This window comes from Vicugna pacos, chromosome 25, assembly GCF_048564905.1.
Source record: "Vicugna pacos chromosome 25, VicPac4, whole genome shotgun sequence".
Lineage (NCBI taxonomy): Eukaryota > Metazoa > Chordata > Mammalia > Artiodactyla > Camelidae > Vicugna > Vicugna pacos.
In genome coordinates, this window is record NC_133011.1 from 9231152 (window position 1) to 9245096 (window position 13945).

Below are 13945 nucleotides of genomic sequence, written 5' to 3' on the forward strand. Positions count from 1 at the left end.
AAAATAATACATCCTAAAATAGAAATATAAGTACTAGGACCAGCAAGAAGGAAAAGCGTGCGAGCACAGTTCTCAGACAAGTGTCGTTTGTTCTGAGTCTTCACGTAGCTAAATGTCTGCCAGCTACAGCAAGCTCAGAAGGGGGCTCCAGGCAGGGAGACAGCATGGGAGAGATAGAATGGCTTAAAAGAGCGTGGTGTCTTCAAAGAACACGGATTATTTGTTTTTGTTTCAGATACCTAAGGTTGGATTTTACTGACGACAGTGTGCCTTCCTCAACAACTTTAAGATCAAGTAACAAAAAATATTATTTGAAAACTTTTAATAACTATCACATCATTGTCCTGAATTATTTAACTGTCCTCTAACATTTTCACAAGAAACTTACAATAATTTGTAGCATGCGGAAAAATAATACTATATTTACCAAAATAAGGAAGAGTCTAAAAAATTAGAAGCAATACCCAATACTTTGGGGAGTATTTTTCCACTGCTGTTGGTAATGTAAATTAGTGCAGCCTTTTTGGAAAAGCACTGGCAATATTTGATAGCCTTAAACTTTTTCATACCCATTACCTAGTAATTACACTTCTAGTAATTCCTGTCCTAAGAAAAATCTTACTGGGTTTGTCATAGATGTTTGTTGGCAAAAATTGAATACTCGAATGTCCAATTATATGAGAATACTTGAACAAGTGGTTCCTAACAGTCAATGAAATGTTACGCAATTTGTTTAATGACATTTATGAAGAGTATTATTAGCATGTTAAAAAATTGGGTAACAAATTGGTCTCTATGGTATGATTATAAACATAAAGGTGTAGGGGCAGGGAGGATAAAAGACCAAAAGGAAATACGCTGAAAGATCGCCATTGGTTATGTTTGGTGATAAAACGAGGGTTAGGAGGATTTTGTTCTTCTCTCAGATTTTCCGTGATCTCTTTAATGAATCTGTATTACTTCAGTGAGAAAGCAAATGAATTATCTAGGTCTCAAATACTGTATCACAAACTGATGGTTGGGAGACTGAAAAAAAGGAACCAAGGAATCAAACTGGAGGTCTTGCAGTTGTGCTGCCAAAGTCATATTAACTGCTGCCAACACCAAGTTGTTCTCTGTTCTCCACGGAGGCAGGATCACTTACATTTACCTTTGTTTCAAGCCCTATTGTTGTAAAGGAAAATAAACATCATTTGAATGGCATACCTGTATTTTAGATTACTTTTCTTTGTCCTTTAATTTAGAGCCACTGACTTTTTCCTCTATTTCTTACTATCCAAAATACTATAAATCAATTTTATAATAAAATGGGTACACAATATAAACTACTCCTGCCTAAGATATAATTTTAACCAATAGTAATCATGATTTGTAAGCAATTTATTATACTACTTGGAAAAAAATCACTGTAAAGAATACTAACCAACATAATTGTTTAAAAGGTATATTTTTGATATATACTGCTTCATATTAGTCCAAAGATAGAAAGTCTGGCACTGAAAAGTATATTTTAATGATAAACATGCACATTTGATTTTTTGTTTTTGTTTTTGTTTTTTGCTTTTTTAATCTTTTATTTATTTTTTAATTGAAGTACACTTACAATGTGCCAGTCTCTCGTATATAGCACAAAATCCCAGTCATGCACAGACATGTATATATTCGTTTACATATTTTTTTCCATTGGAGGTTAAATTTGCTTTTCTTTTTAAACATTTTTCATTAACTTATAATCATTTTACAATGTTGTGTCAAATTCCAGTGTAGAGCACAATTTTTCAGTTATACATGAACATACATATATATTCATTGTTACATTTTTTTCTCTGTGAGCTACCATAGGATCTTGTGTATATTTCCCTATGCTATGCAGTATAATCTTGTTTATCTATTCTACAATTTTGAAATCCTGTCTGTCCCTTCCCACCCTCCACCCCCTTGGCAACCACAAGTTCGTATTCTATTTCTATGAGTCTATTTCTGTTTTGTATTTATGCTTTGTTTTATTGTGGGTTTTTTTCGTTTTTTTGTTTGTTTGTTTTTTAGATTCCACATATGAGCGATCTTATATGGTATTTTTCTTTCTCTTTCTGGCTTACTTCACTTAGAATGACATTCTCCAGGAGCATCCATGTTGCTGCAAATGGCATTATGTTGTCAGTTTTTATGGCTTAGTAGTATTCCATTGTATAAATATACCACATCTTTATCCAGTCATCCGTTGATGGACATTTAGGCTGTCTCCATGTCTTGGCTATTGTAAATAGTGCTGGTGTGAACATTGGGGTGCAGGTGTCATCCTGAAGTAGGGTTCCTTCTGGATATATGCCCAGAGTGGGATTCCTGGGTCATACAGTAAGTCTATTCCTAGTCTTTTGAGGAATCTCCACACTGTTTTTCACAGTGGCTGCACCAAACTGCATTCCCACCAGCAGTGTAGGAGGGTTCCCCTTTCTCCACAGCCTCTCCAGCATTTGTCATTTGTAGATTTTTGAATAATGGCCATTCTGGCTGGTGTGAGGTGATACCTCATTGTAGTTTTGATTTGCATTTCTCTGATAATTAATGATATGGAACATTTTTTCATGTGCCTTTTGATCATTTGTATGTCTCCCTTGGAGATTTGCTTATTTAGGTCTTTTGCCCATTTTTGGATTGGGTTGTTTGGTTGTTTCTTATTAAGTCGTATGAGCTGCTCATATATTCTGGAGATCAAGCCTTTGTCAGTTTCATTTGCAAAAATTTTCTCCCATTCCTTAGGTTGTCTTTTTGTTTTACATATGGTTTCCTTTGCTGTGCAGAAGCTTGTAAGTTTCATTAGGTCCCATTTGTTTATTCTTGCTTTCATTTCTGTTGCTTCAGTAGACTGTTCTAGGAGAACATTTTTGAGGTGTATGTCAGATAATGTTTTGCCTAAATTCTCTTCTAGGAGGTTTATTGTATCTTGTCTTATGTTTAAGTCTTTGATCCATTTTGAGTTGATTTTTGTGTGTGGTGTAAGGGAATATTTTAGCTTCATTGCTTTACATGCTGCTGTCCAGTTTTCCCAACACCGTTTGCTGAAGAGACTGTCTTTATTCCATTGTATAGTCTTGCCTCCTTTGTCGAAGATTAGTTGACCAGAAGTTTGCGGCTTCATTTCTGGGCTCTCTATTCTGTTCCATTGGCCTGTATGTCTGTTTTTGTACCAGTACCATGCTGTCTTGATGACTGTAGCTCTATAGTATTGTCTGAAGTCTGGGAGAGTTATTCCTCTAGCCTCTTTCTTTTTCTTCAGTAATGCTTTGGCAATTCTAGGTTTTTGATGGTTCCATATAAATTTTATTATGATTTGTTCTAGTTCTGTGAAATATGTCCTGGGTAATTTGATAGGGATTGCATTAAAACTGTAGATTGCCTTGGACAGTGTGACCATTTTAACAATATTGATTCTTCCAATCCAAGAGCATGAAATATCTTTCCATTTTTTAAAGTCTTCTTTAATTTCCTTCATCAATGGTTTATAGTTTTCTGTGTATAATTCTTTCACCTCCTTGGTTAGATTTATTCCTAGGTATTTTATTACTGTGGGTGCTATTTTAAAGGGGATTGTTTCTTTACTTTCTTTTTCTGTTGATTCATCGTTAGTATAAAGAAATGCCACTGATTTTTGAATGTTAATCTTGTAACCCGCTACCTTGCTGAATTCTTCAGTCACCTCTAGTAGTTTTTGTGTGGACCTTTTGGGGTTTTCTATATATAGTAACATGTCATCAGTATATGGTGACACTTTTACCTCTTCTTTTCCAATTTGGATCCCTTTAATTTCTCTCTCTTGCCTGACTGCTGTGGCTAGGACTTCCAAGACTATGTTGAATAGGCGTAGTGATATTGGGCATCCTTGTCTTGTCCCAGATTTTAGTGGGAAGCTTTTGAGTTTTTCACCATTGAGTACTATGCTGGCTGTAGGTCTGTCATATATAGCTTTTATTATGTTGAGATATGTTCCCTCTATACCCACTTTGATGAGAGTTTTTATCATAAATGGGTGTTGAACTTCATCAAATGCTTTTTCTGCATCTGTTGAGTTGACAATGTGGTTTTTGTCCTTTCTCTTGTTGATGTGATGTATTACATTGATTGATTTGTGTTTGTTGAACCACCCTTGTGTCCCTGGGTGAACCCCACTTGGCCATGATGTATAATCTTTTTTATGTGTTGTTGGATTCTATTTGCTAATATTTTGGTGAGGATTTTGGTGTCTGAGTTCATCAGTGATATTGGCCTATAATTCTCTTTTTTGGTATTGTCTTTGCCTGGTTTTGGTACGAGGGTGATAGTGGCTTCATAGAATGAATTTGGGAGTATTCCCTCCTTTTCAGTCTTCTGGAAGAGTTTGAGAAGGACTGGTATGAGTTCTTCTTTGTATGTTTGGTAGAACTCCCCAGTGAAGCCATCTGGTCCTGGACTTTTATTTGTAGGGAGGTTTTTTATTGCTATTTCGATTTCATTTCTAGTGGTTGGTTTGTTCAAGTGGTCAGTTTCTTCTTGGTTCAGTCTTGGTGGACTGTATGTTTCAGGAAACTTGTCCATCTACTCTAGGTTATCCAGTTTGGTTCCATATAGTTTTTCATAATATTCCCGTATAATAGTCTGTATTTCTATCTTATTTGTTGTAATTTCTCCATTTTCCTTCCTTATTTTGCTAATTTGTGCTCTCGCTTTTTTCTTTGTGAGTTTGGCCAGAGGTTTGTCGATTTTATTTACTTTTTCAAAAAACCAGCTTTTGGTTTGGTTGATTTTTTTCTATGGTTTTCTAAATCTCTATTTTATTTATTTCCTCCCTGATCTTTATAATTTCCTTCCTTCTGCTGCCTTTTGGGGTTTTTTGTTCTTTTTCTGTTTCTTTTAGTTGGTGTGTTAAATTGTTTATTTGAGATTGTTCTTCTTTTTTGAGGAAGGCCTGTATTGCTATAAACTTCCCTCTAAGCACTGCCTTTGCTGTGTCCCGTAAATTTTGTGTGGTTGTGCTTTCATTTTCATTTGTCTCAAGGTATTTTTTGATTTCCTCATTGACCCATTGGTTTTTTAAAGCATATTGTTTAATCTCCATGCTTTCCTTTTGTTCTCCTTTGTTTCTCTGTTGTTGATTTCTAGTTTCATGGCATTGTGGTCAGTAAAGATGCTTGAGATAATTTCTAACCTCTTAAAATTGTTGAGGTTTCTTTTATGCCCAAGTACATGATCGATCCTAGAAAATGTTCCATATGCACTTGAAAAGAATGTATATCCTATTTTGGGGGGGGGGGGTGTAATGCTCTGAAAATATCCACCAAATCTAGTTTTTCTATTGTAGTATTTAATTTCTCTGTTGCCTTACTTATTTTCTGTCTGAAAGATCTGTCTAGTGATGTTAATGTGGTGTTAAAATCTCCAACTATGATTGTATTCCCATCAATATCCCCCTTTATCTCTGTTAGTAATTGTTGTATGTATTTAGGTGCTCCTATATTGGGTGTATATATATTAACGAATGTAATATCCTCATCTTGTATTACTCCTTTAATCATTATAAAATGTCCTTCTTTATCTTTCTTTATGGCCTTTGTTTTAAAGTCTATTTTGTCTGAAATCAGTACTGCTACACCTGCTTTTTTGGCTTTTCCGTTTGCATGGAATATCCTTTTCCATCCTTTCACTCTCAATGTATATGTGTCCTTCTCCCTAAAGTGGGTCTCTTGTATGCAGCATATTGAAGGTTCTTGCTTTATTATCCAGTCTGCCACTCTATGTCTTTTGACTGGAGCATTTAGTCCATTAACATTTACAGTAATTAATGATAGATGTGTGCTTATTGCCATTTTGAACTTATCTTTGCAGTTGATTTGGTATTTTCCCTTTGTTCCTTTCTTCTTCCTTTTGTGGTTTGGTAATTTTCCATTGTATTATGATGGATTTTATCTAGTTTTTGTGACTCCCTTGTAAGTTTTTGGCTTGTGGTTACCCTTTTCTGTAAGTTTATTAGCCCATTACTATATCTCAAACCCATCCTACCGAAAACAAAAAATTTTAAAAAGAAAGAAAAAAATACTCTATATTTTCTTGCTTCCCTCTCCCACTCTTAATGATTTAGATGTCTTCTTTTACAATTTTGTGTTTATTTGTAATTCATGAATTATCACCTTTCCAGTTACGAGTTTCTCATTTCTGTAGCATCCTGCTGCTTTTCTATTTAGAGTAGACTTTTTAATATTTCTTTTAGCATGGGTTTAGTGTTGCTAAACTCTTTTAATTCTTGCTTGTCTGTGAAATTCTTTATCTCTCCTTCTATCCTAAAGGATAGCCTTGCTGGATAAAGTATCCTAGGCTGCATCTTTTTTTCATTCAGGACTTTGAATATATCTTGCCACTCCCTTCTGGCCTGTAGTGTTTGTGTAGAGAAATCAGATGAGAGCCTTATGGGGGTTCCCTTGTAACTCACTCTTGGCTTTTCTCTTGCTGCCTTTAGGATCATTTCTTTATCCTTGACTCTGGCCATCTTGATTATGATATGTCTTGGTGTGGGTCTGTTTGGGTTCTTCCTGTTTGGGATCCTTTGAACTTCCTGTACTTGGATATCTGATTCCTTTTTTAAGTTTGGGAAGTTTTCAGTCATGATTTCTTCAAAAACCTTTTCAATCCCCTTTGATCTTTCTTCCCCTTCTGGGACCCCTATTGTGCAAAAATTGGCATGCTTTATATTATCCCATGGGTCCCTTATGTTGCTTTCATTTGTTTTTATTTGTTTATCTTGCAGTTGTTCTGATTGGGTGCTTTCTGTTGTCCTGTCTTCTAGGTCACTAATTTGTTCATCTGCATTATCTAGTCTGCTTTGCACAGCCTTTAGATCCGTTCTCATCTCAACCAATGAGTTTACCAATTCTACTTGGCTTTTCTTTATAGCTTCTATTTCATTTTTGACATATGTTATATCTCTAAACACAATCTCTTTTAGTTCCTTCAATACTTTGATCACTCCTTTTTTGAAATCTTGATCTAGTAGGCTATCGACGTCTATTTCATTGATCTTTTTTTTAACATTTTTTATTGATTTATAATCATTTTACAATCTTGTGTCAAATTCCAGTGTTCAGCACAATTTTTCAGTCATTCATGGACATATACACACTCATTGTCACATTTTTTTCTCTGTGATTTATCATAACATTTTGTGTATATTTCCCTGTGCTATACAGTGTAATCTTGTTCTTTTAATTGGGAATGGTTTCTCTGCTTCTTCATCTTGCTCATATCTCTCTGGCACTGTGGCTTATGGAATATCAGTTATCTATTGTGGTCCTTAAAAAGAGTTTATTTATTTATCTATCTAATGCCTATGTAGGAATAAAACTTGAAAAAGGAGAGAGAGAGAAAGAGAATTTTAAAAGAAGGGAGAAAAAAAGGTTTGAAAACAGTGTATAATCAATTATAGAAGGGCAGTTTGAATCAGACTAGCATTTGAATTGAGACATCTTTTTAAAAACCCTTAAAAAAAGGGAAAAAAGATCAAAAAATGATATTTGAAACCTATTTATAATCAATAACAGGAGATCAAACCCCAAGGAAATGAAAATGAAATCAGGTGGATTTTTTAAAAATAATATAACTACTTTAAGAGAAAAATTTTAAAGGAATTAAAACTAGAAGCATATACAATTGTTTAGAAAGTAGAAATTAAAAAGGTAATAAAAAATAGAACAAATAAAGAAGATATAAAGAGAATTTTGAAAAGGGGGAGGAAAAATAGGTTTGAAAACTGTATAATGAATAATTGAAGAGCAAGTTGAAGCAGAATAGCAGTCGGGTTGAGACATCTCTTAAAAACCTTTAAAAAAGGAGAAAAGAGGAAAAAAATATATTTGAAACCTGTGTATAACCAATAACAGGAGATCAAAACCAAGAGAGAGAAAAATGACATGACGTGGATTTTTTAAAATAATAATACTTTCAAAGAAAAATTTTAAAGGGATTAAAACTGGGAGGATATATAATTGTTTAAAAAGTAAAAATTAAAAACGTAATAGAAAATACAACAGGTAAAAACAGATTTTAAAAAAAAAGGTGGGGGGATGTTCTCCTGGAGACTGTGCTCTTAATGAGAAGTCTTTGTGTCTTCCTGTTTCCCAAACTCAGCTTGCTGTTTCCAATGGCCCTCTGTTGGCGCCCCCGCCTCTCCTCACGGATAACCTTCCTTGGGTTTTCAAAGATGGGGGTATGCACCCTTCCCCCCAGGGCACATCAGCCGTGCTGTTTTATGGGGGGCCCAGGTTGTTCTGCCTTGTGCACCGCTCATCCATGTTGCACAGCACCCTGCAGTTCCCCGGGACTGCCTCAGTGCAGCCGTCTCTGTCCTCTGCCCGGCTCGGGCAGCCTGTCCCAGCCCCCAGCTCCCGGCTCAGGTCTCGGGCTGGGTGTCTCAGGGACCCTCTGTGCCCGTTTAACTTAATTCTGTCAGTCAAGGGCTGCTCCGTACAGATCCGAGACTCTGAGGCTCCCGCTCCATGCTGCTGGCCTCTCCGTTGGAGAGGGGAGACCCAGCGAAGGAGCGCCAGTCCTCCTTTGCTGCTCCCTCCCTGGGGGATCGGTCCCTCACTGTTTTGCCTTTTTGTCTTTCTTTTTTCCTTTCTCCTACCAGATTTTTGGCTTCTTTGTCTTTTGAACAGGACAATGTTCTGTCTGAGTTCCGCAGGTACTCTGGTTGGCTGAGTGGGTCTGTGGATGTGAGTCTTGGTGTATCTGTGGGAGAGGGTGAGCCATGAGCGTCCTACTACTCCGCCATCTTGGCCTCGTTCCTACATTTGATGTTTTTTTTCTCAAGTGTTGCCTTGTCATTTTAATAAGAATAATTGTTTTGAATGGGCATCTACGTTGTTTTCCTGATTACTCTGTTAGAAGTTAGACTGGACCCATTTTTAACATGTTTCTGTAACATTTGTATAGTAACACTTGGAATGTAACTAGTTTAAAATGTTTTATTATTTTTCCTTACAGATCTCTAAGCAAGAACAGAAGAAAACGGATACATTTGATGGAAGCATGGCTGAAACTTCGTCTCGGTACAGTGGTGCTCAGGATAGTGGAATTGGCAGTGACAGCGTTAAAATCAGGATAGTGCAAATAGAGCAGCACAGTGGTACCAGTCAGCATCGCATTGCCCGCCCCTCCCGCCAGTCATCAATTGTGAAAAACCTAAATTTTATTCCTTTTGACATATTTATTACTGCAAGTAGAATCTCACTGATGACCTATTCCTGTACGGCCTTACCCTCATCGAAATCGCAAGAGCAAAAGGATAATGAAAAAACAGGCAAGAGTTCATTAAATCTCCCAGAAGTTGATTCAGATGTTGCTAAGCCCAGCCAAGCATGTATTTCCATGGTAACAGCAGAAGATCTCTTAAGCAGCAGCGTATCTTTTCCTTCAGGGAAAAAAGTTGGGGTCATCTCCCTTGAAAGTCTTCACGCATCCGCAAGGTCATCTGCTAGACAGGCACTTGGCATAACTATCGTTCGGCAGCCTGGGCGAAGAGGAGCCGGTGACTTGCAGCTAGAACCGTTTTTGTACTTTATTGTGTCCCAGCCTTCTTTGCTTCTGAGTTGTCACCACAGAAAGCAGCGAGTGGAAATATCTATTTTTGATGCTGTGCTTAAAGGGGTGGCTTCTGATTACAAATGTACAGGTAAGAGCCTTCAGATTTACTGGGGTGCTAATACCTACTACTACAAATTAAGTTTTATTCCCAAAGCTTCAAGATTGATCAAACAGAAAACAGCTGGCAGGCCAGACGAGATTTCTTTTCTCTGCAGAATATGTAAATATGTAAAGTTCATATCCCACAGCTGAGTCGTGTTTAAGTAAATGTTTGAAATGGAAAAAGGGTTAGCCTGTTGTTCTTACCATGCCTCTGAATATTCATTTGTTTTCAGAAGCTAAATGAAACAGGGACTGTCTCTGGGCTAAATGCTTAACAATTTCCAGTGATTAGGGAGCAAAGTTGTCTTTTTTTTTTTTTCATATTAATGGCCCATAAGTGGTATGCTTTCCATGTTAATGCAAGTATTTGGATAAAGAAAGAAAAATCTTAGAAAGTGAAGTTTATTGTTTTGGTATTCTTTTGCTCAAGTCATCTTGCTATAACAGCATAATATGAAATGTATTCGAGGAGGTTTATTAGTAAAGTAAGATTTTTATACATCTTCAACGAGCATGTTTATTAGCCATATTGGCCAGCTGGCTCTTGTTGTCCCATCCACACCTTTCTTATGACCAGAGAGCATCATATATTATAAGCATTATATATAACTTCTGAAGCTTCTTGCCTACGGAAACTAGGAAAGTGATCAGGGGTACAGATTTAAGACATATAGGCTGCTAATTAACAAAAGATAATGGAAACAGGGCCAAACAAGATATAGGGACCTTTTCCCTGAGTTAAGGTAGAATTAGAAATATGGCTGCAAAGACCACCCAGAGAAGGTAGCTGAAATCATCTAAAATTCGACATGGGAAGGGGGCCCTAGCAAGCTCAGGTATAATTCAGGCATTTTATTGTTCTCAGGTGGTCCCGTCTAGCAGATGGAAGACAGCAGTGAGGCATTTGGAGAATTTGTCCAGTTTGGAAGTCAGCCTGGTTCGTTCTTGGCATCAGGGAGAACCGTTTTACATGGCAAGCTTTTGGAGAGTAGATGGCAGGTGTGAGGATCAGGATTCAGCCCAAGAAAGTAGGGTCAAAGGAGCCCTTGGCTTTTGCTGAGGTACAGTTGAAGTCCTCCGCTTTAGAAGGGGGTAATTGGCCAGTTGCTAAGAAGGAATAACCTAGAGTTACCTCCTGGGCTGCCTGCTGGCCCTCTCTCTGTCAGTGTGCTGGAGCTGGCTCATACTGGCTCAAAAGAGCTGTTAAATTTTTAGGAACTTTGAAAGACAGTTGTTAAACCACTGGTAGTTTAAATCGGCCATAGTGAGAGTATTTACGCCACAGATATTGGCAAATGCTATCAATCAGCTCTCCTACTCTGAGAGCCAGTTGTTAAACATTTACCAGTAACCACTGCCTCCCTTCTTCAAGCATGTTCTCATTTACTGAGTGCCTACAAGATAACAGGTACTCCCGGGAGCCTGGAGATGGGAGAGGGTCTGAGGTAGTCGGTGTTACGGGATTCAAGGATTCATGCCTGCATACCTGATACTGTTTGGGTGTCTGCTGAGCATGGGCAAAAGGTAGGTGTAGGATTGGGAAAATGAATTTCAGTTCCAAGCCCCTCCTTAAGTGCTTTCTGCTGTGGTTGGTTTTATGGCTGTGTGGCATCAGCAGCCTCTACTAATACATGATGATACTAAGTTCAGCAAAGTTATCAGGGTTCATAGCAAACGTGTGCATTTGAATTATAACTGGTCCCTAGGTTGAAATAACGAAATATTTTTTGTTTGAAAAAAAAACCCTTTGTATGTAGAGTAAGATGGAACCTAATTTTAGTAGATGAAGCTTAGAGTGAAGTTTATGGGCCAGATTCAGTATAGGGGATTACGTGTGGGAGGAAAATGTCTTAACATATGTCCCACAGAGCATCCTTTGCGTAATACTGTTGTGGATGCCTTTCCTTATACAGAAGGCATCTACTTGGACATTTATACTGTCCAAGTAAAGAGTTAATCAATATAAATTATCATGTTTCTTTAAAATGAATTTAGTGATTTGGTAAAATTTGTCAGAAGCAAGCAGTTAAAATATAATGAATGGCTAAAAAATACAACTAGCAATTATTGAGAATTCAGTCTGTGCCAGGAATCATGCTAACTGCTTTAAATGCATGATCTCATTTGATCCTCATAGGATTAAATGGGAAATATGTTCCCATCTCACATTCTGTGTTTTAACTGGTGAATTTGTACATATGTGTCCAAGATGTGGCTACACAGTACAGCCTCTCCTAATCATATGACAAACCTGAGCTGAAATTCTAACTCTTGTCACTGGCAAGATGTGTACCTGTCTATATTGTAGGGTGATTGTGAAATTGAAAAGAGATAATTCATGAATGTACTTAGCATTGAGTCTGGCGAGTAGTAGACCCTCATAAATGTTTGCTGCTTCTGCTTTAGCTGTTCTGTAGTAGGAAGATGACCAAACCAGGAGCAGAAAGCCTGCGATTTAGTATTGGCCCTGCTATTAACTAGCAAAGTGATCTTAGCCAGGCAGTTCACTTCTTTGGGTTTCTGTTTCCTTATGTATAAAATGCGATGATTATAATAGATATTAACAAGGTCCATTCCAGTTCTAAAATTTTATCCTTCTGTAATTTGGAATGCATCTCCCCATACTCACCTTTCTAAAAATATTTAAACTAGCTTTGGCCTCAGGGAGTTGACATCTCTAAGCCACCTATCAGATAAAATTTATTTTGACTTGTTTTAAAGATGCAGATTTTCTTCTGATATTCTGTTGGAGCACTGATTAGTTAATTCAATATTTTAAATACATAAATGTGTATTAATTGTTAATGAAGCTATTTTTCAAAAACTGATTGGGGAATTTCTATTTTGAATTGGTTCAGTTGAATGAACTATCCGAGTCCCATTATCAATTTAGTTTATCCAGAAACACTTCATGTAGCACTTTTCTACCCAGAACAAAACAGTGTTCCATGTCCAGATTCTTCTGAAGCCCTGCAATAGTTACCATGTGGGTAAGAAAAAAGAAAAAAGTAAAAAGTATAAATAACTGTAATGTTAGTATCCACACGGGGGAGGAGCAGTAAGGTAGAGATGGCCAGTTGCCTTTCACAATTCTGAAGTGAAGGACTACTTACAGTGTCTTAACTGGAGGGACAAAAAGGGACAGCACTGGAAAGCTTACTTTCTGAGAAAAGTCAGGGAAAAGTTAAAGGCATCATAAGCTAAAAATGAAAGGAGTATTATATTAGATCTTTCTGTAGTGTTCATACTTTCCTGATACTAAAATTCATCCTCTTTTATAAGGTAACTCAAGTGGCAGTCAGCCAAGAGCAGTTTTAGCATATATGTGCATTTCATTCATTGCCCAGTTTCAGCATTTCAGACACGCCTGAGGTTGTTACGGAGATAATAGGTTTTCTTTTTAAAGAGGAGAAAAACATTTGATTGTTAAAAAAAAAAAAATCCAGCTCAACAGTTTGTAATTGTTAACTGTTTTATGTGGAAGTCATAGACCATTATTACATGTGTTCATGATCCTTTGTATGGAAATCATATGGAACTAAAAGTAAACAAAGGATTTTGTTTCACTCTTTAAAAAGACTTATCATGTTCAGAGGATAATTTCCAAAAAGTCATAATTCTTATATAAACAGAAAATGGACATGTCAAAGATTTTGTTTAACTCATTAATTAATGAGGAAACCAATAAGAATGTTACAAAGGAATTCACAGTGCAGGAGACCTCTAAGGCCCTAGTCGTCTCAGAAATTTTGATTCTCTAATTCATTAAGATAATAAAAATGGTACGAGCCACTTCATCCTTGATTTTATTCATTGATAAAGCATGGCTCTGGGTAATTCTAAAAAGATGGAAGTATTTTTAACATGAGATTATGAGGATGTGGTTTTTATTTAACATATTCAGGAGACTGCAGTGAAGACCCTGAAAGCAAATACTAAAAATCCTTTGAGCTTTGTTAGAATATGGTGTAATAGCTCAAGGTAACTACTTTAAATTAATCAGCATGGTTTTTAAAATCACACCCTCCTGTTTTATACAATCATCTTGACATTAGTTTAGAATGAACTTCTAATCCCTGGTGTACTTTCATTTCTACATCCAGACAGTCTTTAGGACTAGTCTTTCATTTACTTCATTTGAACCCTGGCTAATTATCAGACCTGTTCAAAATGAGGAGGAATTGGTAATAAGACCCAGTTCTGTCCTTCAGGCATGTCCCATCATTTAATAATT

The 13945-nt window shown here is 36.7% G+C and overlaps 1 protein-coding gene across 5 annotated transcripts in view; it reads left to right on the forward strand.

The window, feature by feature from the left end:
- The window catches only part of VPS13B (vacuolar protein sorting 13 homolog B), a 625623-nt gene that overhangs the window by 425599 nt on the left and 186079 nt on the right, over positions 1 to 13945 (forward strand). For all 5 annotated transcript variants that reach the window (XM_072949533.1, XM_072949529.1, XM_072949532.1 and 2 more), the window contains exon 34: positions 9010 to 9697. In XM_072949533.1, the coding sequence (XP_072805634.1) occupies positions 9010 to 9697 (688 nt within the window). The remainder of the gene's footprint in view (positions 1 to 9009; positions 9698 to 13945) is intronic.